Source organism: Sceloporus occidentalis, unplaced genomic scaffold, assembly GCF_023333645.1.
Source record: "Sceloporus occidentalis isolate IW3139 unplaced genomic scaffold, rSceOcc1.0.p SCAF_47, whole genome shotgun sequence".
NCBI lineage: Eukaryota > Metazoa > Chordata > Lepidosauria > Squamata > Phrynosomatidae > Sceloporus > Sceloporus occidentalis.
The window spans coordinates 6,490,829-6,516,655 of record NW_028317027.1 but is presented as its reverse complement, the minus strand read 5'-3'; the positions used below and the strand labels follow the sequence as shown (position 1 = coordinate 6,516,655).

The window sequence follows — 25,827 nt, the reverse complement described above, 5'->3', positions numbered from 1 at the left end:
GCTCCTAAATGTAGGATTTGGTAGCTAAGAAATCCATTTGAAGTTAATTATATTCATTTGGAAAATCCACAATGGCAGAAACCAACATATGATTATAACATGAGCTATATGTATGAATGTATAGCTTGGATTTACGTAAACAATTTCAGCTATGTAACATACTGTATATTGAGTGTAAATAGCTATTCCCACGGGAAGACATGGATTTAAATTGTGTATATTTGTTGATGTATAGTCTACATTACATATATATATGTTTCTGTCAAGTCTAAATTGCACTACTTGGTTTGCCCTGTTTACCCTTTGTACAACACTGATTATTATTGCACTATATAAAATTAATAACGAAGATAAAATGATAAATGGTTCGCTAAATGGTTGCATAATGTATTGCATAAATGAAAACGTCATACAATATCTTTATTTCAGGTGACAGAGGGTAAGCAGATCTTGGAGAAAAGCTTAAAATTGTCTCGCAAAATAAGGAAAGAAACCAACAGCTTGACAGAATGGTTAGCAACAGTGGACACGGAAGTAACAAAGAGATCAGCCGAGGAGGGCATGCCTACTAACCTCGATGAGGAGATTGCCTGGAGCAAGGTTAGTACAGAATTCTGGTGAAATGAGTACAGAATGTACATGAAGCAATCGTAAAACAAGTAAAAAGTGATTAAAAGAAAAGAGTAGATGAGCTTTTTTTTTTTTTTTTTTTTTTTCATTATTATTTGTAGAATATTTGCTTCTTTCTTGTTTACAATTAAGAAATGTTATGGCCATATTATCCATACACAATCTAAACCATAATGTGTACACATGTAGTAATGTTGTAGCTGCTAATTTAGCCCTGCTTAGCATTTTCAATTTCTGTTTAAATAACAATGGTCTCAGTAAACCTGAAAAATGACATGCCACCAGAAACAATTCAAACTAGAAAAAAAAGAAAAGAGATCTTGTTTTAATATTCGATAAAAAGTATATAAATAGAAAAGGAAGCCTACGGCAGCAAATCCAGGAGCACAGCAGCCTGTGGCCCACTTTATTAAGGAGAAATTGACCTGACACGATATCATATCCCAACTCTCTAGAGAAAAATACCCATCAAGTAAGGAGGTCCTCCACTGCTCAGATTGGAGCAGAAGGAGCAGTTTGGGGCGATACTGTGTGTCGAGCCTTGGGTGAGGATCTCAATAAGTATAACACTGAACATCAGCCTGTGAAATTCCACATTTCAAAGAACAAATTGCATATTTTCAAAAATCATATATAATGAAACAGCAGGGATATATTTCCATTAACATTATCATAATGTAATATTTACTTCATTTCATAAAACTACAAACAAGATTGTTTTGTCTCATTGTACCTGTGTGCCTTATGTCTACCTTATTTGAAAGTAATACCTTGTAAACATGTAATACTGTTTGTTCATGTGAAATATTTATATATATATATATATATTTCGTTTGTACGTAATGTGATAAGGGACTGCTGCTACTAAAAAAAAATTATAAATTAACATAGGGGACTGAAAAGATTAAATTCCACAGGCTATTCTAATTTATAAGGACAACACTCAAAAACATTGAAATTAATGCAAACCGGCAGCGAAAAGAAATATAAATAAACTTGAAACATCTAAAGAAATGGATTATAGCATTTCAAATAAATTATCTATAAAGTAAGTCTACTAGAACAGGCCTGAATCGTGTGTTTTGAATTGGTTTTGAATAAGGCTGTTGTGCTGTAATGAGAGAGTGTCTCATCATAAAATCCACTTGACTATGAATCACTTCCATTGGTTGACATTTTCTTACGTTTAATGGACAGAACTTTCATTGCCTTGTCGTAGGCAAGGAACGTGTCAAGAAAAATATAGCAATAAGCAAAGACAAGTGAATGCCTGTCATGCCAAACTAAAGTGAACTGTGCCCACAATAACATTTTTACAGGTTACCCAAAAAGAAATGGAAAAAAGACAACAACAATTAAAAAGCATTCGAGATCTAGGAGATTCCCTCAGAGCAGTGCTTGGGGAAAACGCGAACCTTGTGGATGACAAGCTTACCCTTCTAAACAGCAACTGGCTAGCGGTAACCTCTAGAGCTGATGAATGGTTTCGCCTGTTGCTGGTGAGTACCTTGTTTTCTATTGCATCGCACATTACGCTAAATTGCTTTGGACAGATGTCTGATATACATCCCTCACACATACCTTTAACATATCATCTATGTTGAAATACGTTTAGGAATACCAGAATCAGATTGAACATTTTGACCAAGGTGTTGAACGTGTCAAAGCCTGGACCGATCGTGCTGAAATATTATTGGATGAGTTGAAAAGGCAAACCCCACAACAGAGAGAAGAGACGCACAAGGTAAAATATCACTTTTTACTATGAATAGGTCATACATGTAACTCACATTAGTGTTCAGGCATGGTGGTACGTCCAACTCTGTCCTCAAGGGATTAAATGATAATTTAATCAAACTCTGATTCAACAGCAATGTGTGCCAAACCTGCCTAGATTTAATGTGTACCCATGCCAAATGGAGTATGTATATCCTTTCAATATGCAATATAGTTGATATTTCTACAAAATATGTATTAATCATATTTATACATACATTTTCATTAACTTTCAATGTGCTTTTTTCATAGCTGTTAAAATTCGAGCTGAATGATATGCAGCCAAAGATGGATTCTGTGCATGATCAAGCTCTAGAGTTGACGACAAACCGTGGTGATCGCTGCAGGAAAATGGTGGAATCCAAGCTCTCTGATCTTGACCAACGATTTACCTTAATATCTAACAGAATCAAGAGTGGCAAGGTATGATAAATAGTTCAGACTTTTTTTAGTTGATTATTTTAATAGCGTGTTGCCTTGTGCTTCATTGCACCTATTTTACATTATATTATGTTTGCATTTTGCATCACTGAGACTGATTGAACAGACATTCAAACCCTATATTTTCAGTGTAGCAAAACTGTTATCGACATACTGCACGTTCAACATGAACAAAAACTGAGTTACCCTAAGTATAAACATGTATGTGGCTTTCAAACGGCTTAATCTACTGAATTCCACTTGTAAAACTTGCAAAACTATTTTATGCTGTATACCTAAAGAAATTATACAAGGAATGTAAAACTATTAATTTGCTTCAATTCTATTAATAGTCTTTCTTAAAAAGGAATGATTAGACATCAAATAGTTAAGCAAAGAGTCATATACACAAGATAAAAATGTAAAAGGGGCACTAGAGGATATTGATTAAGATCTAGTATCTACTGTATTTTCTGAAAGTTTCCTTCCGGCCCTCATGCTGCCGCCACAATGCTTCAATTAGCTTAGTACCTCCGGATGGGGTAATCATAAAATATTATACAAGGGTTTTTATATATATATATATATATATATATATATATATATATAGACAAAGCAAAGGCATTATGTTGCCAAAATGTACAGACTATGGGATTCCTAATGTGGGATTAAGGATATGCTAATAGTCAGCCATGCCAGCGTGATTTACCAGGTTACCCTCATGTATTTCAGCCTGTTTATGAGGATGTGTGAAAAGTTTGTTCAGGACTTTTAGACAACCTCTTGGTTGGCACAAAACAAAGCAAAAATTCAGCATATACCCAGCAAATACCATTAAAAAACACCTATTTAAGGCATAAATATTGGGGATTCTATTACACTATATGGCCATATACTGCTCGCCACTACGTCAGAGTACCCCAAAATTATCAAGTCCTATTTAATTTTCTATGGCTATATTGCTTAGCAAGGAGCTGAATCAGTGGGATTGGATTGCAACACAAAATGAGACTCTCAAGCAATTTAAACCCTTTTTTTTAATTACGGAACTTGGTTGGGTTTACTTTTTGGAATTCATGACCATCAAAGACAAAGATACAATGTTATCATTAGTACCATTAGTGTTCTATATATATATATACTTTATAAATAAACACTCATAAACAATTTCCCCATGTGGCAATTAAACATGCAGAAAACATGCAGCTCGTAGTAATTTCAGTAGAACATGGTTGTCATAATGTTTTTATGTTGATTATCTACTTGTTAGAATTAAATCATGGCTTTACTAGGATTGATAAATATCCACTTAGCGTTTTAAATTCAATTTTATTTCCTTAAAAATGATAGTAGAATCTTAGCATACCTCAAAACACACTCATCGTTTAACGTTTATGAAATGAAAGGCATTTGTCATTTTTCTTCTTTTACAGCTGATAGAGGAGTTTTTAATAAAATGGATTTTCATCATGCTTCTTAATCAAAGTAAGATTAAAGTCACTCAACGCATAAAGAAACAACCATTAAGTGCTCATTAAAGTGGCTTTTTTATCTTAATTAAAAAAAAGCAGGTGTTCTAAAAATGAGATCCTCCAGAACCAAATTATTTAGTGTAAGAACATCCTTAAATGGCATAGAAGACCCAGATGTTAGTCCAGAATTTAAAAGCATAGGCTGATTCTGCCCAATACTGCATATCTGAAAAAATGCTTATGTTCGTCTAAAAAAAAAAAGTTGACAGCCCCATTAAGCTGTTATTTATTTATTTTGTACAGGTTGTGGTCTCTTTAAAGGAACTGGAGCAATTTCATTCTGATATCCAGAAATTGCTTGAACCACTGGAGGCTGAAATTCAGCAAGGAGTGAATCTTACAGAAGAAGACTTCAATAAAGATACGGTAAATTGGTTGTGACAGAGCCTTAGAACAACAAAAGACCAAAACTAAGCGACTGCTCCCATGCAGATCTTCAACAATGTGTTCCACTTCCACAAATATAAGAATCCAGTTGTTATGATAAGTATTAGGAGAAATATTATTAATTAAATGTCATACGTACCCTGATCTAAATAGATATGCTCCTTTCAAACAGTTAACATTGAATAAACACTGAGATAACTAAAATATTACTTTTTTCTTTAGTTTAAAGTAGTGTTGTCAAACACAGAAACATAAGCTGAGTAAGCTGAATCATGCTAAATAGGGTGATATAGTACAAAAGAAACTAATATTATTTCAGGCAGTCACCCTGTAGCCACAATATTTTTAAAGGATTCAATGTATCAGTTATGCGTGCCATAAATCACATAAAGCCTAACTTACTGTATGTTTCACGGGATCGATACATTTAGTAAGTAGGCCCTGCTCGTAAACTTACACATCTATGTACCAGTTACAATTTGTTAATCATCATTTTTTATTTATATATAAATATGGACCACATAATAAGTTCATAATAAGCCACGGCAGAGGGACCTCAAAGTTCTCCAGTGATGAATGCAACTGCTTTTAAGTGTACTTGAGTTTGAAGAAGATCTCAGTAGTGGACCTTGTTTAATGACTATATCTATCAAGTGGCTTCATCGACAAAGCTTTGATCCTGGAGCACTCAGATATTGTGTCAAGTTAAATGCAGAGTGCAGCACATTCATACTACACTTATAGGCTAGATAATGAAGATTTTGGTAAATCCATGATTGAAAAGAATGGCCTATAGAGTGCAATCCAATCTTATTGTATTTATAGATGAGTTGTAGTGTCAATCTGCAGCTCTTCATGAGTAATTAATGTGTTTTAAAACTAAAATAGACCATAGCATAACTCAGAAGCTTAACCATGTAGAAGATCAAAACAATGTGACCACTTTTTTCTCTACTAAACACTCATAACCTGATCCGTATTGTGATTTATTATGGTTTGATAATAATTACATTTTCTGACTGTTCTTGTGACCAGAGCGAAGATAATGATGAGCCTGTGAAAGAATTGCTACAGAGAGGAAATAATCTCCAACTAAAAATTGGCGATGATAGAAAACGAGAAGAAATCAAACTAAAACAACAGCTGCTGCAATCGAAACATAATGCACTTAAGGTATTTAGAGTGAACTGGAATACCAATGCATTTATCATTTTGAAAACATGGAAAATTAATCTCAATGTATTTTTAGGCTCTGGACAATAAGAATTTTTTTTCTTTTAGCATGACAAACGTTATTGTTATTTGTGTATTATTCTTTAGCCTAGCATAGTACCAAGGGCTGGTGCAAGGATTTTTTGCAACCTTAGGCAAAACCTAATTTTTCCACCTCCTTGGCTCTGTCCCTTGCATCCCACCCCCTTTGTGCCTGACACTTGCCCTTGCATGCACACATTTGCTTGCTCTAACACACAATGCCTTTCAAAACACAAACACTCCTTTTCTCCCCCCTTTCTCCCTTTCCTGCCCATCTCTCCCCCCTTTCTCATTATCCCCCTTTCTTTGATCTTCTATTTCTCATTATCTCTCCCATTTATCTTTATATCTTTCTATTTATCGCCATATCTCCTCCCTTTCTCTCTATTTCTCGTCTTTCTCTCTGTCTCTTTAGTTCTCCAAATATATATACCTTTTGATCCACCTTTTCATTATATCTCCTCAATCTTCGTCTGTATTCCTCCTATTCTTTCTCTCTCAATTTTCTCCCCTTTCTCTTTTTTACCTTTTCCCCCTTTTCTCTTTAACTCTCCTCCTCTTTACCTCACACTCTGTCTCCCCCTGTTTATCTTTCCTCCTGTTTGTCTTTATCTCTCTGTTTACTCACCTCTCTTTATTTCTCCCCCTTTTATATCACCCCCTTTCTTATTATCGCTCCTCTTTTTCTGTATCTCATCTCTGCCATTTCACATTATCTCTCTTCCAATTTCACTTTCTCTCTTCTTTTTTCTATACCTCTCCCTTTTCTCCCCATCTGTCTCCTTTCTCCTCATCTTTCATTAACTCTCTCATTTCTCCTCATCTTTCATTATCTCTCTCCTTACTCCTTGTCATCTCTTCCTTTCCTCTTTATCTCTCTTCTTTCTCTGTCAATCTTTTTATCTTTACCTCTCATCTTTATCTCTCCTATTTGTCCTCATCTCTCCCTCTTCTCAATATCTCTCCCCTTTCTCTCTATCTGTGCCCTTATTGATTAAATCTCCCCTTTTTCAATATCATTCTTCCTTTCCCCATCTCTTTTCTTTTTTATTATCTTCCCTTTCACTATCTTTTCCCCTTTTCCCTCTTTCTCATTATCTTTCCATTCTCTCTATCGCTCCTCTATATCTTTATGTTCATGTATTTATTTTTTTTACCATCTATGCTACATCTCTCCCATTTCTCCCATCACGTTCCTTCCTGAGGTCTTCTACTTGCAGGCCTCTGATCATGGCTCCTTCGCAGGGAGTCTCACCTCACTGCTCAGCACCAGGAAATTATGTCATATTCCGGAACTCAGCATTAATCGCTGGCAGCCTCACAAGAGAGTGATGTCACTGCTACTTTGTGGTTCTGCCAGTGAATAATGCTAAGTAGCAGCAAAGTCGGGTGCAATGCTGGTTAGAAGGACATCCATAATCTCCCCTTCAGTAGCAGGCAGTCCAGTCGGCCGCAGAGGAGGCACCCCAATTAATCTGCACCCTAGGCTTCTACATCATTAAAAATATCTGTTTTCACTGGTGCCAGGCAATTACAACTCTTATAATTCTCCTCTATTGAATGAATGAGCATGATTAGCGTTGTTTGGCTAGAAATGGTTGTGCATGTGTGGCACAGGGTCAGTCAGTGATTCATATCACACTCATTTAAATTTCTAATATACCTTACATAATACATTTTCATAAATACTTTGTGTAAGGCTCTCTTAATTATATATCCTGTTCATTTAACATTAATTAATTATTAATTCACAATGTTTTTTTAATAAATAATGCAACACAAAAATCAATATGTAAAGCTAATATAAAAGGGTGAGTAAGTTCTCTGAGAGACATAATGTACACATTCTCATCAAATTTTAGGACAAACTAATATTTGCTTTGTGAAAGACATATTGGTTTGTCCCAATATTAACCAACTATTGATCTTTTGAGCACCCATATACAGCCCTTAAACCTGAACTGGGAATAAGTACATTTACTAAGAGAACAAGTTGGAATTGCTCTAGATGTTGTGTATGTAAATATAAAAGGCTCCTATACCGGTTTAGCATCATCTCTTATTATGGAAAAACTGTCCTTTGGATCTCTCCTATGGAACACTACATTGTTGGTTTTGTTTTCAAGAAGAAAGGTCATTGATTTTCATTTTATGCTACTCAATAAGGGCATTCACCCTTGACAGATACAAACTCCAAGGAATATTGGTTGCTTTAAGGGAACTCAAACAGCTTTTATTAGATTGCTCCGATCAGGATTTGTGCAGTGGCCATTTTTTTAATTCTACGGTAATACTTATATTGCATTATAGAACCTGCATAAATAAAGTAAGCTCATCCACAAAGTGATCAATATTGTATTAAAAATACAGTGTTTGGATCAATAGTCTTGCTTACATGTATGTGCTTACATCATGCTGACATTTAATATGTTTAGAAACTGTTTTCTTTGTTCCCAATACATATATTCACATTAGGAGCCTTTTTCTGGAATGCTAGTATGTTACATGATTTGACCAATAGGACTAGGAACTACCAATATATGGTAAAACCTATACCTTACTGATACTCTAAAGGGGAATAAAAGCTCATGTTTAGAAGGATGAGGTCTCTTTCTCCTCCATCTTTTCAAGAACTTAGTAAGATGTTGAGTGCTGTAGGCTCTACTACCATTTGTCTTCAATTAGTGCTGTATGTATACTACTTTGCCTGCACAGTGGTGACATACAGACAGGGCATAGGACAAAAAGAGAAGGGCCCATGCTCCCACCTGTCCTGCTGACAGGTGCCCTGAGGTACCCAGCGGGGTCGTTCCACTTCCCACCCACATCCTGCCTCCTTCACACCTACTCACACATGCATAGATAGCCTTGCCTCCCGATTGAAGCCATACTCTGAGATGAGGGGGGGCTCTGGGGAGCCAACCCCGAGAAGTTCCCAAATATGTGCATTTACTAAAGTGGTTTAAATATAAAACCAGAAAACACTCTTATCTAGTTTTGCATATTGTATTGTGTGATTTTGCCTTTGGTTAATATCTGAAAGCAGGTCATCAGTTACATTTTGATAATGAGAAAGTTGAGTCGTTATCTAACTTTCTCTGGAAATATTGAGTTATCTAATTAGAATTCTTTATCTCTCTTAGATGTATAGTATTTGTGTTTTAATTTCATGTATCATTGATTATAAAGACTGCTATTATGAATATTGGATATATGAGAATTACCTGTAGTGCCATGATTTATAGCAAAATATTTAGGAAATAAAATGTGCCTGGGATGCTTTAAAAATTTAAGAGCTACAACTAATACCCAGCAATGTTTTAGATGCTCCAATTTTGTGAACTATCATAGACTAACAGTGTTTATTTGAAGCTATTGGATTGACATGACCAAAGTAGTGTTGCACTGCAATTTTTTTAATCAACTTTCTGTACATTTTTGTGTTAAAGAAGAATTTTCATCATCTAGAAATGCCCAAATTTGCATAGCAGTAAAGACTGTCCCTTCCAATGAAATAATTTCTCCAGGTAAACCCTGTGTCCCCAGTTCTCCAGGTCAGTAACTTTCTTTCTCTGGGTAGGTAAGTGAGGTTTGGCCATGCCTACTCCCTGCCCCCTTTCCACCAATTAAAGGTGGGGTATCCACACCCCTACACAATGTTAGCCATACCCCTCATAAAGCTACTCTCCATGAGAGTGCAAGCTCCATGTAGCCTTTCCGTGGGAAGTTCTCAGGTATGCCCAGTTATGCACAGTGTCAGTGAGGGAAGATGTCGTTGAATGTTGCAGGACCTGATGCTGCTTCGTTGGACAGGTGAGAGGTATGGACCTTTCAGAATGCCGGGGCCTTGGAGTAAATGTTGCTGGGCTCCTCTGGATCCCTTAATCCAGCCCTGCTGCAAACATGCAGTTTATACAGCTATTATTACAAATCCTAGGATGAAGCAGCAATTTTACAACACAATTTGGTAACAAGGTGGCAACTCTCATATACAGTACAACTTAAGGAATTTATTATATTAGCAGAGTGAATGTGAATACAATGCTTCATCATTTGTATATACTGTAGGAATGATTATTGTGACAGTTCCCCTTTAAAACATCAGACAATTTGAAAGATGTAAATTCCAGCCCGATTTGAAACCAGATATTATTTTTATTGCATATTAATGTATTTCTTGGTACTCATGGGCCCATTTTACCCATGTTGACTCATTGGATAAGAATGATCTAGCTTCTCAACTTTAAATGCCAGTTATGGACTTCCTTGTTTAGATTTGATCTATTTGAGCTGCAGGCCTTTTCTTGAGCTCTGTGCTTGTGAAGTTCTACACAGACATTCATAAGTCTGTCTCTGAAAACACAAAGGTCAAATAAATAGGTACCCCCTTTGTCTTCCTTGAGAACAGCATCAAATATTTCACACAAACACTGCTGACATTTTTATTGTTAGTTGATGTATTTTCAGCATTATATAAACTAGGCATAGCTGAAATTTCTGCTTAAAACGATAACATTGGGGGTGATTTATGAAGTTTGTTACGTATACCTTCCGTGACTTTAATTTGTGTTATACAGCTGGAAAAGCTGCATTAGCTCATAACGGCTTTTAATTAACGCGTACCTTTGTGCAGCAGCCAGTGAACTGTCACCATATATACTGCATTACGTAAACAATTAGCAGAACAAATCTATAGTGCCGCTGCGTGCTGCCTCTGATGCGTGCAGTTTTGTCAATAAACTTGAATTCCTAGGAATCTTTTTTGCATAAAAAGTGACTTATCAGGAGTTTTCAAAGATAAACTAAGCAATAATATATTTTGTTTTACTTCAGGATCTAAGGTCTCAAAGAAGGAAAAAAGCATTAGAGATTTCGCATCAATGGTATCAATACAAGAGACAGTCTGATGACCTACTCAAATGTTTGGATGACATTGAGAAAAAAATAGCAAGTCTTCCAGATCCTAAAAATGAACAGAAGCTTAAGGTACTCCCGTCGTTTAGCTTGTTTTGTTTCAGTACTGTTGTTCATTGTTATTTACTAACTACACAACACATGCCTGCTTACAATTAGTGATGTACTCACAGCTAGGCCTAGAGCGGTGGGTGGAGGGACAACAGTTACAATGGACACATCTGATCCCTCCAAATGTCCAATTTACCCCTGGGATGACTGTATTGAGTTGACACAGCATGCCTTATGCAGCATAACATGCCTTTGAAAGGCAGAGTGCCCGAGTATTATAGTCTAGCCCTCAGCAATGAGGAGGGGGTAGCTCCTGCCATGCATTATGACTATGTCACTGCTCGCGATATACCTTCTCTATGCATATTTTATTTTTGAGTTTTTTGTGTTAACTCTTTTTCAAGTTTAGCTTAGCTACCTGCTCTCTAAATTTCCAGGTATCACAGGTAATCACCTGGCCTCTGAGAAGTTTGTTCTCCAGGTAGATGGCCTGTGGTGACATCTGATGTTTGTAGCCCCACCTTTATCTCTCTGGCTTTGCTCATCCAAACTCTCTTCTATGCATTTTGGGGTCAGCTATTGTTTGAGTAACCTAAAATGTCAAGACCAGAATAAAGCTTTGATTTCAAATGTTATTACTTAACTTGTGTTCCTCTGCGTGCTTTCTCTGAAATATAGCAATATAGATAAGTCTTTATCTCTGATGTACCTATTTGAACGTCTTAATGCCATTTTACATAAAATCCTAGTATATTGAGGCATTACTAACTGTTTAAGGTAGAAAAAAATCTGCATGCACAGTGTATGTACTGTATGGCATAAAATAACTTTTTTAATGTTTGTTATGTTAACTTAACCTGTGTTGTTGTATATCTTTGTTCCAGATGAACTAATCCCTAGCAGTACGTGGATGAACTCTCTCACGTTAGCACACTTCATTCTTCATATCATGTTCATTGTTTGTTGTTGTCCAATTACTCATTTGTCAACAGAATCCAATGATTTCCTATTCTTCATCATTTTAGTTTGCTTCATTATTATGTTCGTTTCACATTCAGTAATAAAGTAAATATTGGCCTTCATTTATACTTGATAATTTACATAAATATGCATAAAACTGATAAAAATCCTAACCGTTTTAGAAACGATTAAAAAAAAATAATCAAATTATGAGAATCTAACAGTAAACTTAAGATACATGTGTTGACCCCAGTTATTAGACATAACCAAACCTATTTATTTCCAACATTAGATCTAATTTGTAATTGTTGCTTTCGATCCACTGGTTACAATAAAAGTTTGGTCAATAAAGCAGTGAACGGTGTTACCAGGGGTATTTTGTTGCAACTTCTAATGGACATTTGTTAACTAACTAAGTTGTTAGCTAACTGCCCTGGGCCCTGTATTGGTTTTACTTACTAGGAGATTGATGGAGATTTGGAGAAGAAGAAAGAAGAGATGAAAGCATTGAACAGGCAAGCTGAGAGTTTGTCTAAGGACGGGGCTGCCAAGGCAGTGGAGCCAACTCTCATCCAACTTAACAAACGCTGGAGAGAAATTGAGAGCAAATTTGCTCCATTCCGAAGACTGCACTATGCACAAATTGTGAGTTACTCGCAAACCCATTTGTTTGCAACTAACCAAAATTCTACTAACAATGGAAGCCGTTTGATCTCTTCAGAACCGAGGATAATTAACAAGGCTGTATTGCAGCCCAAAGGCTTCCTTCTATACAAATATTCTTACCCAAGCCAACTGCTAACATTGCGAGTCATTAATGCATGCTACTTTTTTGTTTGCTTCATCCATTTTTCATAACATTTCAAATGATATGAACCTAGTAAACATAGATCCCCAGAGCACCATCCCATGCACTTTATTTATTTATTTATTCCCCCCCCCCCTTTGGATTCTTTCTAGTCTTGGATATGTCTATCAAATTTAGATGGACATATGAAATAACAAATTTTTTGAATTTGTTAGGATTTTCTGTTATATTGGTTCAGTTGATCTGGTGCCATATAGGAATTATTTTATCATCTTTATTATCAACATCCTGAGCTATATCTCTGTTGATAAATCAATGCCTGGCATTATTAAAAGTCTACAGAAGTTTTATAATTACCAGAAAAGACAAATCTTTGCAGTTTGTTTTTTCTTTTCTGTCACTTTTTTTTCAATAATAATAATAATAAGAATAAGAATAAGAATATATATATTAATCAGAATACTGTAAAAAATACATACCTCAACTGCATATGAAAAACGCACTGTCCAACTGATACACAAAGTTTTTATTCTTCCCCACGGACATTTTTTTTTTTATTACAAAATTAAAAGGTAATTGTTCATTTAAGGAAAAAAAAAATAATTCAGTGTTTTATTTACAGGGTGGTGTGCTTGATGTCACTACTCTACATATCAACTGTAACTCTTGGTCAGATTTATTTCTGAAAGCCAATGGTGTGGTGCAGGCAAAACCCCCATTTTAACTTGTTACATTTGTAGCAAGCTGTTTAGTTAAATACCTTTTGAGGTGTATGGTTCAGTTGAGCCATATTAAATGGCTGACAAAATTCCCATAAATACAGTATATTATGAATCTAGTAGTAGGCCATGGTTTGCTTTTTTCATATTGTAAAAACTTTAGACTAGGTGTGCCAAATGGTTTTTATCTACCATCAAATTCTTAGTTTCTAGGCCACGCAAAGCAACATGTGTCTGTAAATGACATCATATAAGTAGAAGAACTGGCCCATATAATGGGCAAGAGGATGATGAAGAAGCCAGTTTAAATTGAGTGTGAGTGACCATATACAGTACACTCATGTATAGCCATTTCACATGCTTAGATTATATATACAGCGTGTATAAAGTACCGTGATCGTCACACTAGCAAAATAGTACCTAATAGACCAAGAGAACTTATATATGATGATGTGGCTGTCCACATTTAATGCTGGGTACTACGATATAAACAAAACAAAACAAAACAAAATTAAGTGTGCTAGTCATTTTAGCTTGTATTCAGAAAAAAGTAGGACTGTATTTAATAAGAATTTTAATTCTAATTTTTTTTTATTTTGTTTTTTATTGCCTATATATAATGCTATACTTTTTTTGGAAGGTTGAAGGGCAAATGTAAACTTGAATTTAATGAACGTCACTGGCATTCCAAGAAGCTTAGTATTGTTTGTTTGGTGCCTCAGTCGGCAAAATTGACAGAATTGTTTTTTGGGGGGGGGGTTGCTTGTTTTTTTACAATATCTTACTATGTTACTGTAAATATCTTTAAAAAAAGCAACACTGCAGATTTGATTTGAGTGAAAGAAATGACAATCCTGGGCTTACTTTCCATTATTGTTCAATAATGTTCAGAACAGTTACGAGCATGATCCTTGGTTTTATGATTATGATACTTTAGAATACAACCGTTCCAGCAGTTCTCCCGAACAATACAAAGTTTAGAAATATTGACCATATAAAACTGATATTTTACTTTGGGAAAGGGAGAGTTTTTGAAACCTATTTTATTGGCCCATAAAAGTGATTCACCTTATCCCTCCCAGAAGACAGTTTGAGATAGTGATGTTGTCCTGTATGATGTTCTTTGCCATTTGTGTGCCGTATAATATTTTCTAATTAAACCCTTCTAGCTCTGATTGCAATAAAACCTACAGAATCTCTGGAATGCAGATGTAATCACAGTCTGGCATGTTAAAGGCAGTTGTGGACACACTTTATATAAGAACATCCTAGCACTTTCGGTATATGAGTTTTGACGCACTGAATCACTAATTTAATATATCAATTATCTGTCAACTCAATTTCCAGTACATAAAGGTTCCATGTTGGATTAATAGGTATGATTGTTTTTGTTGTTGTTGTTTTTAAATAGGTCTCCGTGTTACTCTTCTCTTTTTTCCGGGACAAGGACGCAATATTTAGCCACATCCACTACCCTCCTGATCCTAGCACATTTAATCTGGGGCTAGTACCTCCCTTTTCATTAACCTACCCTGTCCATTACATGGATAACCACAGCCCTTGCATGGCTAGGCGGTCCTGTGAAGTTCCCAAAACTGTAAGGCTCTGGTGGTACAGAATTGCATTACAGGGCAAAAGTTAAACTAAACTCCTTTCTTTAGGTGCTCTATAGGGACCTCCTTTCTTAATGTATTCAGTCCTATTGTTCACCAATCAAAATGTCTGTAAACGATGTTGCTTATTATTTTGAGAGCACTTACTGTACCATTGTTTTATCTGAAATCACAAAGCTCTAAGTAAATCTATTGGTACGCAATAAAAATACATACATACTACAGAAAAGTCTGAGAAAAAGGACAAAATCTTTACTCTCATAAAGATTGGAATAAAGCAAGTTTTTTTTTACCACAATACCTTTAAAACATATATTTATTAATGTGTAGTTAATATGCATGTGGTCAGCGGCGTCGCTACAGGGGGGCAAGGGGGGGCAATTGCCCCCCCAGGTTATTCCTTGCCCCCCCGCCGAATTTGGAACCATCCAGCGGATTGCCTAGGACAGTCCCGCAATGGGACTTTAAGTTCTGGGCAGCCTGAAACGCTTTTTTTTTTTTTTGGACGCGGAGGAGAGAGAGGGGCGCCTGGCAACCGCTCGGCCCCAATCACTCTCCTCCACGAGGCCTCTACCTCCGCCGCAGTGCCGGCATTTCATACTGAGCGCCGGTATATGACATCATATCCGGCGCTCAGGAGTGAAGACAGGAGCCTCATTCTCCCGCCGCAGGACTTTAAAGGTGAGTGAAATACAAAGGGGGTGAGTAGGGAAAGAGGAGGGATAGGGGTTAGAAAGTGATAAGGGAGGGAGAAGGGGTAGAATGTGATAAGGGAGGGAGAAGGGGTAGAAAGTGATAAGGGAGGGAGAAGGGGTAGAATGTGATAAGGGAGGGAGAAGGGGTAGAAAGTGATAAGGGAGGAAGAAGGGGTAGAAAGAGATAAGGGAAGCAGAAGGGGTAGAATGTGATAAGGGAGGGAGAAGGGGTAGAATGTGATAAGGGAGGCAGAAGGGGTAGAATGTGATAAGGGAGGCAGAAGGGGTAGAATGTGATAAGGGAGGCAGAAGGGGTAGAATGTGATAAGGGAGGGAGAGGGGGTACATGTTAATGAGTGAGTATGAATTAATGTGTGGATGCATTGTGTGAATGCGTGAGAGTATGCATTAATGTGTGAATGAATTGTCTGAATGAGGGAGAGCATGAGTTAATATGTGGATGAATTGTCTGAATGAGGGAGAGCATGAGTTAATATGTGGATGAATTGTCTGAATTAGGGAGAGCATGAGTTAATATGTGAATTGTCTGAATGAGGAAGAGCATGCGTTACTATGTGGATGAATTGTCTGAATGAGGGAGAGCATGAGTTAATATGTGGATGAATAGTCTGAATGAGGGAGAGCATGAGTTAATATGTGGATGAATAGTCTGAATGAGGGAGAGCATGAGTTAATGAGTATGTGTGTATCATAGATGTGTAATTGTGGAAGGGCAAAGATGGCACTCACCAGGGAATTCTCTGACAGCCGGGGAAGGTCTGCGCGATGGACGCAGACAACCCCCGCTGCTAGCCACGCCTCCTTCTGGTTGCAGCGGAAGTCTACACGCTGCCCGGACAACACACCGGAAGTCAGAAGCACCGGTAAGTTGTTTTTTTTGGGGGGGGTGTTAAATGGGGGGCATAAGGCATTCTGCCTCCAGAAATGCCTTTTAACCCTCTATACGCCACTCTGCCTCCTGAAACGCCTAATACCTCCCTATATGCCACTCTGCCCCATAATATGCCTTTTAACCCCCTAAATGCCAGAGTGGCATATAGGGGTATAAGGCATGTCTGGAGGCAGAGTGGCACATAGGGGGTCAAAAGGCATATAATGGGGCACAGTGGCATATAGAGGGTTAAAAGGCATATCATGGGGCCCAGTGGCATTTAGAGGGTTAAAAGGCATATCATGGGGCCCAGTGGCATTTAGAGGGTTAAAAGGCATATCATGGGGCCCAGTGGCATATAGGGGTTTAAGGCATTTATGGGGCAGAGTGACAAGCCTGGGGGCAGATGTGCATAACTGGGGGCAGGTTGGAAAATAAAAGGAATTAAAAACAAAATATTTTTCTCAATCATGTTACATGAATTAACATTTACTATAAGAAACTTTTTTCCTATAGGGTCGTCTTATATTCAGGCTTTTTCTTTTTTTCCTAAATTAATATTCAGATTTTGGGGGGTCGTCTTATAATCAGGGTTGTCTTATAATCAAGCAAATACGGTAATACCTGCAATGCTGTTTCCATGTATTTATTTGATCTATACCTGCAATCCTACATTTTATATATTGTTATTGTATACCTGTAAATACAGGATTTGTATGTCTGATTCTGTTGATTTGATATATACCTTCAGTGCTGAGATCACAAGTGAATTTCAATTGATCTATGCATGCAAAGCTGGGTTTGTGTGTTAATGTGTTGATCTATACCAGCTATTGGCAGCAGGGTCTAATATATATATATATATATATAGGCAGCAGGGACTAATATTAATATATATCGGCAACTGGGGCTGATATTTATATATATATATCAGCAGCAGGATCCAATATTTATATATATATATATATATCGGCAGCAGGAACTAATATTAACGAAACTGCCAGTTCAGCTGTAATTTTGAAATCATGTTTCAATCATAGTCTTTACTTCAAAGAGATAAGTACTCATTATGTAGATAAAAATGCATGTCTAATGCGTATATGTGATGGGCCATCACATAAATCAATAATAAAAGGAGGGGCTTGCTGGGGCATTAATACAAATAGTGGTGGCTGGAGGCGATTATACAAGGGTGTGGGGGCACCATATTAATCTATACTAAAAGGGTGCTGGCTGGGGCATCAATACACAAGGGTCAAAAACACTAAGGGGGTATAAACAACAATGCAGTGTGAAAAATCGATCCTGATGTAGATGTCAGTGACGTAGATTGTGTCCTGCTGTTTGTGTGTTTTTGGTTATCAGTGTACCAGAGCCTGTCCTGGGGTGTGTGTGCGTATAGGTGTTGGTGCGGCACAGCCTGTCCTGGTGTGTGTGTTTGGGTGTCCGTATGGCATAGCCTGTCCTGTGTGTGTGTTTGGGTGTCGGTGTGGCAGAGCCTGTCCTGGTGTATGTTTGGTTATCTGTTTCCTGGCAGTTGGAATTATTTAATTTATACTTATCCAGAGATAAAATGCCCTCCTGAAGTTGTAGTGACTTCAGGGGACAAAACATTCAAGGCCCTTAAATCATTTAGTGGAAAAGTTAAGGTATTGTGTTATTTATGCTATAATATTTATTTCAAGGATTAGTCGTACTAAATTGTGGCTTCAGGCTTCCCGTTGAATGACCGAGTATTATGTTAGTCCAATAACAAAAGTATCATTCCATAGCACATTACTTTTGGCAATATATATATATATTTTCTCAGTGGTATGATTTAATGGTGGAAATTATGAATGCCCCCCAAGTTAGACTGTGGTATCTTGTGTGCCCCCCTATATATTGTTTCTAGAGTCGCCACTGCATGTGGTCCCAATATCTATTCCATGAATTTATTACTCCTCTTTACATTAAAAGAACTGAACCACAGTTATTGCTGAGTAGACATTTTTTTCAGTATCATGCTAGAAACTTACAATATGCTGTAAAAGTTATTGCTGTGTTTTCTGACCCCCTAAACAAACGTGTTAACCTATCCTGCCACATGCTACCTGAGAAGGGGAAAAGGTTTCCCAGCAAAACGAAGTAAACTGTAAAATATGTTTGGGCCTCCCCAGGGCTTATATAAAATATGCAGTGTAACTGCTGCAAAATAATTCAGTTTGGCACAAAAGGCAGGCAATACAAAACTGTCAGAAAGGAATAAATCTTTTTTATGGGTATATCTTTTTTACTCTATGTTAGGGCAAAAGCAAATATACTGTTATATATTTGTTAAAAATCACCAAAGCACCAGTTGTAGTATTTAGCAGTGGATCTCCAGGATCCCTACTGATAACAAGATCTACTTCGCTTATCATATGTCCTACGAACTGTGAGCCCTATGAAGTTATGTACTGTGATGCAGTACGGACAGCTCAGAGGATGTACCAGCTAAGCACAGACTGCTGTAGGGCAAATTTACCAGTGTAAAGGGAAATCTGGGAGCTCCTAGAGGGGCCTATTAAGTGTCTCACCAGGGATCACAGGGATGACCAGGTACACCCAGTGGCTTTCTTTCCCAGAACCCTAACCCCTGCAGAGAGGAATTACTGTATAGGGGAGAGAGAGCTATTACCCATAAAATTAGCCCTGGAGGAGTGAAGACATTTGCTTGAAGGAACCCTCCCCCCCATCACTGTTTTTACTGATCATCGAAATTTGGAATTTTTGAGATCTGCCAAACAATTTCAACCAAGACTAGCCAGGTGGTCCTTAATTTAGGTATTAATACAGTGAATTTTCTGGTGGCCCAAATAAAAAAAATTGTAACATCTTGTACTATATGTTCTAGGTCCAAAGATACTCATAAAAAACCTGCAGGGTTATTGCAACCATTACCATCTCCTGAGAAACCCTGGGTTGAAATCTCTATGGATTTCGTAACTGACCTACCCATTTCTAACAAGTTTACCACCCTTATGGTGATGGTAGATAGATTTACTAAAATGGCTCATTTTATCCCCTCCAAAACTCTCCCTTCCGCTACAGAAACGGCCAAACTGTTTCTCAGGGAGATCTTTCGGTTACACAGCCTACCCGAGAATATAGTCTCTGATCGAGGCTCTCAGTTCACGTCCCATTTCTGGAAGGCCTTCTGCAAAGAGTTACATATTCAGCACTCCCTGTCTACCTCCTTTCACAGAGCAATGGGCAGACATAGCATACAAATCAAACATTGCAACAATTTCCTGCTTGCTTTACAACCTATCTGCATGACGGTTGGATCAATTATTTACCTTTAGCAGAATTTGCGTATAATAACCATGTTCACGCCTCTACCAGAATGCTCCCTATTTCTATCTAATTACAGATTCCTTCCCTCCATGCTCCTGGGTTCCCCAATTCCGAGCTCTGTCCCTTCAGTTACTGATCACATTTCCCACATCACTGGGAACTTTAAGATGCTGCGCGAGAGAGACACTTACCAGGGCCCAACTAAGATACAAATATTTTGCCAATTGTCACCGTTCGGCAGCACCCGTATATCAGGTTGGGGACAAGGTGTGGCTTTCCACCAGACACTTGAAATTAAATTGTCCCACCAGAAAGCTAGGTCCCAAATTAATTGGCCCTTACCCTATTATGCAAATAATTTCTCCCCTTGTGGTTAAATTAAAGCTTCCTGGTTCCATGAAGGTACATCCGGTGTTCATGACCTCTAATTAACTAGTTTATTTTGAAATGCCTCCCTTTTTCCATACCAAGCAAGTGACAAGTTAGAAAGTTTATATGTACTCCATATGAGGAGCTAGTAACAAGCAACATAGGTGTCCACTGGTAAATATAAGATAATGTAGCTGGCAACAGATCAGGCAAGTAGAGTTAATTGTAAAAAATGACTTTAACCTGATGAATTATTAAAAGGTTACTGTTACATGTAGCAAACTATTAGATTTTTTATTAGTGTGAATGTACTTTTAAATTAAAAAAATTGAAACAGCGTATATCAAAGAATATTGTATTTTATAGGTAATTTAGAAAGTTTGGAGATGACACAAGTTTTAAATATTATCTCTTGTGACTTTTCTGCTTTTTAATGCAAATGGAAAATTATTGAATCACTAAAACCCCAGTAAAGGTACCTGGACTCAGGTTTTCATGATGGAGGGGTATTTTTTGAGCTAATTTGGAAATATTATTTTTGTATTCTCTGTTGTCAACATCAACAAACAGTAAGACATATGTATATCTAAATCATAAAATGAGAAGATAGTTTAATATGGTGACGTAATCTAATATTTTTTCCAGGACATTTGTTTATTTCATAGGTAGCTGACAGCAGGCGTAAAAATGCAGCCCCCTGCAGCATGCAGGATGTATAAACTCACGGAAGCCAATCAAATACTTCCCACGTGGTATAGCATTTATATGCCGCTCTGTAACATAAGAAGTATATATATATGTATTCTGGAAGTAGTGGCTAATGTGGTCACCCTAATATGACCACATGTGAGGTAGGAGATTGTTGGAAATGTAATTTTACTCATAATATGACCAAATCAACCAAAATGTGGTGTTTTTCAGTAATCTACAATAGTTGTATTGTGATATATTCTCCATTTTTATTCTACTTTCTTAATATAGGATAAAAAGGTATAGATATAGAAAATCGTAGCTTAACCAGCAGGTCAGTGGCACATTACAAGCATAGATTTTTTTTAATAACCATTCTTTCTCATAAAATGGTTTTGATCAAGTCATGAAATACAAAATTTTGAGATACTCATATACCCCTACACTGACACCAGTGATGAGAAATTAAAACTTGTGAATACCATAAATCTGGTGTTTTATGTTTTCTAGAAGGAGACAGGAGATTCTTTAAAAATTACCTTTAACAGCTTCATGCATTTTTAAATTTATTTTATCATAAAATGCACACATCTTCAGCTCTCATTTTCTTTTTCTTTTATTTTGTCGGACATTTAATGCACTTGTCAAAAGCTGTGAAGCAGCAGTTGTGTATAATGGCAATATACTGTGTAAGTGCAAGGCTCTAAAATCAGTTAACAAACTGGGTGTCTAGAACCACTTCAGAAACAGGGATCAGTCGGAGTCTTATGTACCTACTAGTCACAGTAATAGAACTGGGCTCTCGTTATACTAAGAAATACTAACTAGTGCCAGAGTATATAGTATAAAGTTCACAAACCTCATAAGGTTATTGTAAAAACAAAAAACACATGTGGTAGATGGTATGGAGAATCTAGCTCAATTAAATTTCCTGATGAAAATACAGTATGAAGTTATATTTGACTGTGTACTGTAATCACCAATTGCTAAATGTAATGTCAGGATCCTAGTAATATTAAGTATCTTAAAAAATATATATATTTTTATTCTTCTATCTCCATAGTATACAAATGAGAAGAAATTAAATACCTAGAGTCAAAAAAACAAAAAGCTAACCCCCCCCCCAAAAAAACAGAACAAATTTATTTTGGGGGGAAAATCCATTAAAATGTTGAATAATTAACATAATGCTAATCAGGCTAAATCTGATATGTGTTAAGTAAACCTATCTTTTGTTCAATTTGCTATCATTCTGTGTGGTTTTTTTTTTATCTATATCATCCCATTTTTCTGTTTGTTTTTTTGTTTTGTTTTTGGAAAGTGTCAAGGCAAGACATCTGACCAGGATTGTATGCCCTATTCTGTTGGATTTATCCATGGTACATTAATATCTATAATTCTCTATATTTTTTTTTTCTTCCTCTAGACCTACGCTTAAAATAAGACATTTGTGCAATTGGTGTGCTAATTAGAAGTCTTAATAACTGCATTGTGTCAAGAGCATGGCTGTAATGGATGAAAAAATTGTATGACAGTAGAATTAGAAAGATGTTTAATCCATAAAATGCCCCAAAGAAGGGAAATACCACCAGCAATAATTACACATTTTATTTTCAGATGTGAGAATTTAATATGTAAATTGGGGTGGGGGGTAATCCAGTGTCTGTATCTGGGAGACCAAACTACCACATCAGAATGTAAATCCTATACAAATACAGATTTAATAAATTAGTTTACATTACTGCAAGTAGGTCACAAGCCACAAGTAGCTCTCATGCATTTCTACAACAACCATCCTTCAAACAAAAAAATAAACTTAACAAAAAATAAACTAAAATAATTAAATGTAATATATACCTTCTCCCAAAATTATTAATGATTCATATATGAAATGTTCAATCACCCAATAAAAACAGAGAAAGGTTGGATATGGATACCCCTGCACCAACTGGATAATCGAAGATATTATAGACCACATAACATATGACATCACTTTTTTTTAGTTAATTTTGAGATATAGTGGTGCATATATTTCAGAAATATTTAATTTTTATTTAATTGATTGGTGCTTCAATGCTATGGTGAGTTTATAATGTGATTTGCATATAAATGAATTATTATATTTGTATAAAGTTCACATAACACATTCAACTTTGTCAAGGGTAGCATGGAAATAAATGCAAATTTAATATATTTTGATCTTTTTGATGTGTCATTTCTATCATATCTTCATAAGCTAGTCCTACACATGTGCTATTAAAAAATAACACATCTATCTATATCATAATAACAATCTAGCAATGAGGAAAGTATTGCTGGTATACTGTACTCATGTCTAAAATTGAATCTACCCATTCTGTATGACCCATGATAATCTTGGCATTCCATTTACATTCAGGTGTCAGGGAGTTGTGTGAATTTGATGTTAGTGTGTGGAAAAAAAACAACCCAAATCCATAGGATCTTACATTTTTGTTATCAATAATCCTATATAGTAAAAAGTATTTATAGTCCACCATATTTGAGCATTCTTTTAAAATCTTGATTTAAGAATTTAGCAGCAAAGCAGATAGAAACAGTGTATATTTATGCCTGAAACTTTTATGGTGTCACATATTTAGGTATATGAGAACATAGAGAACTATATTACACTATATACTGTATATACAATGTTATCCAATTCATGGACAGTGTTATGAGCCATTATTTACTAAGTATTTTTTAATCCTGTTGATAACGAATACATCAATTAATGGTTTATTTTATATAATTTGTGTAAGATCTAGGACTTATGTTATTTGCTTTATAGTTGTCCTTGATGTGCTCATTTTTCTTTATCCAAAGGTTTAAGTTGAGCATCTTGATAAGTCTAAAAAAACACTGTGTCAAATCTTATTTATGGAGATTAACTTCACTTTTCTAATTTTCATTAACAATGAACTGGAGAAAATCATATAATTAAGATAACCATCTATAAAAGACAAGAGGCAGATATTGTCCTGCCTGCGTGAATACTGCCGGCTAAAAAGTTTTGCAGAGATACAAGGAAAGGAGGGTGAATTTGAGCTATCTTGAATGATGGCAAATATTTCTCAATTAATTAAAACTTTTAGCTAGTTACAATAGAGAGGAAAAAAAAACTATATTATTGCACAGTAATTACTGAGAAATACTCAATCTTTAGAAGACTCGGATTATATAAAACTCAAGACTGATTTTATAATTTGTCCAAAACTAAGTGTGTGTGTATATATAAACTGATCAGCCATAACATCATGGGTGGTCAGGTGCATGTGCATCTCATGAGAGAGAGAGTGTTGGTCGTGTATCACATTTTTTGCTGCTATTTAAAATGTCTAGTTTTAAGATGTTTATTATTTGTACATTTAATGTTCAGATGCTACTAAAAGCTACCTTGGAAGCAATTATTACTTTTTTTTGTAGACACCATGACATGGTTAACCATGCACAATTAATAATAATCAAAAAATATTCTCTAAAAAAAATATTGCATCCTAAAATGTGCTTTTTTAACTGCATCCCTACTGATTTTGGACAGCTTTAATTATGAACATATATCGCCAAAGAATAATCTGTAATATCTTTAATACACTTTGAGAAAAACATGACTTTATCATCAAGAAGCTATCCAAGAGAAAATATTCCCTCGTGCCTTATAACAGCAGGGGACAAAGGTATTAAAACCCTTTAGCTTGGACAAACTTCAGATGATGTTCAGCTCAAATGTTTTCTTGTCTTTTTCAAGCAAAATTTGGATGGGCAAGCATCCATGCCTTTTTAAAATTAGCACCATTTTTCTTCTGTGAGTATGATTACGTATAACTCAAATAACCAAAAAGTTTGTAGTATGAATAAAACTTAAAGGGACAGGACACTAAAGAAGAATGCATATTAAAGTACTCTTTGTGTAGGTATTCTCCAAAACAAAAGTCAATGAGTGATGGGAAAGTGTTCCCATTGAAAACAATTGAAGGACCTGCCACATGGGTTTCTGGGAAGGTGGCTAGAGTTGACTGACAGTAAGTATTTTCGGCCAAACACATATCTCCTGCAAGGGATACGTCTAGGGGGCAGGGAAAGGGGTAAATGCATATGTGGGGATTCTGGGGAATGCCATGCATTTGCAAAAGTAATGCCACAAACATTTAAAGGGACCTATCAGCTATGCATTAGACCATTTTAGGCATAAAAGGGGGGTCCTTGGGCACAATTTAGCAGGGGGATGCCACATGGGCACAGACCTCAAGCCAGGGATGTAAGAATCACGATCGCAGAGGTCGCAAATGCAAACTGTTTGGGAACTGACACATTGTTTGGGGAGAAAGATGGCACAGTTGTTTGGGGGCACTGTCAAACTGGGGACAAAGGTGGCACAGGCAAGCTGTATGGGAGCACTGACAATCTGTTTAGGCATAAAGATGGCACAGATAAACTGGGGCAAAGGTGGCACTGTTGGACATGTTGCTGAGTGAAGTCAGGTGGCCCCAGGGCATTTTTTTACACCGTGGCCCTGTGGTTTCTAGTTATGCCCCTGCTGTCAGGCTCAAGCCCTGTTGCTGCATCAGAGACTCTACTGCCCAGCGCTCTAGGTAACATGCTGAGTGCCGGTGATGTCTTGTGTTTCCTTCCTTTATTAGGCATTAACTTGACTGGACACATCTTGTCAAGGTGGACGGTCTGTGAAAAAGAATACTGTTCTAAATCATAATTTTTGTACATGTTAAGTGGTCCACTGGGTCAAAGAGCCCCCAAAGGTTCATACCTTAATGCAAGTATCA

At 36.5% G+C, this 25,827-nt stretch overlaps 1 protein-coding gene across 1 annotated transcript in view; it reads left to right on the top strand.

The window, feature by feature from the left end:
* The window catches only part of LOC149289279 (dystrophin-like), an 874,963-nt gene that overhangs the window by 370,617 nt on the left and 478,519 nt on the right, over positions 1–25,827 (top strand). Inside the window, 8 exon segments of the mRNA XM_089490922.1 lie at positions 430–600; positions 1,950–2,129; positions 2,246–2,374; positions 2,659–2,829; positions 4,602–4,724; positions 5,781–5,918; positions 10,833–10,985; positions 12,387–12,569. Of these exon segments, the coding sequence (XP_089347048.1) occupies positions 430–600; positions 1,950–2,129; positions 2,246–2,374; positions 2,659–2,829; positions 4,602–4,724; positions 5,781–5,918; positions 10,833–10,985; positions 12,387–12,569 (1,248 nt within the window).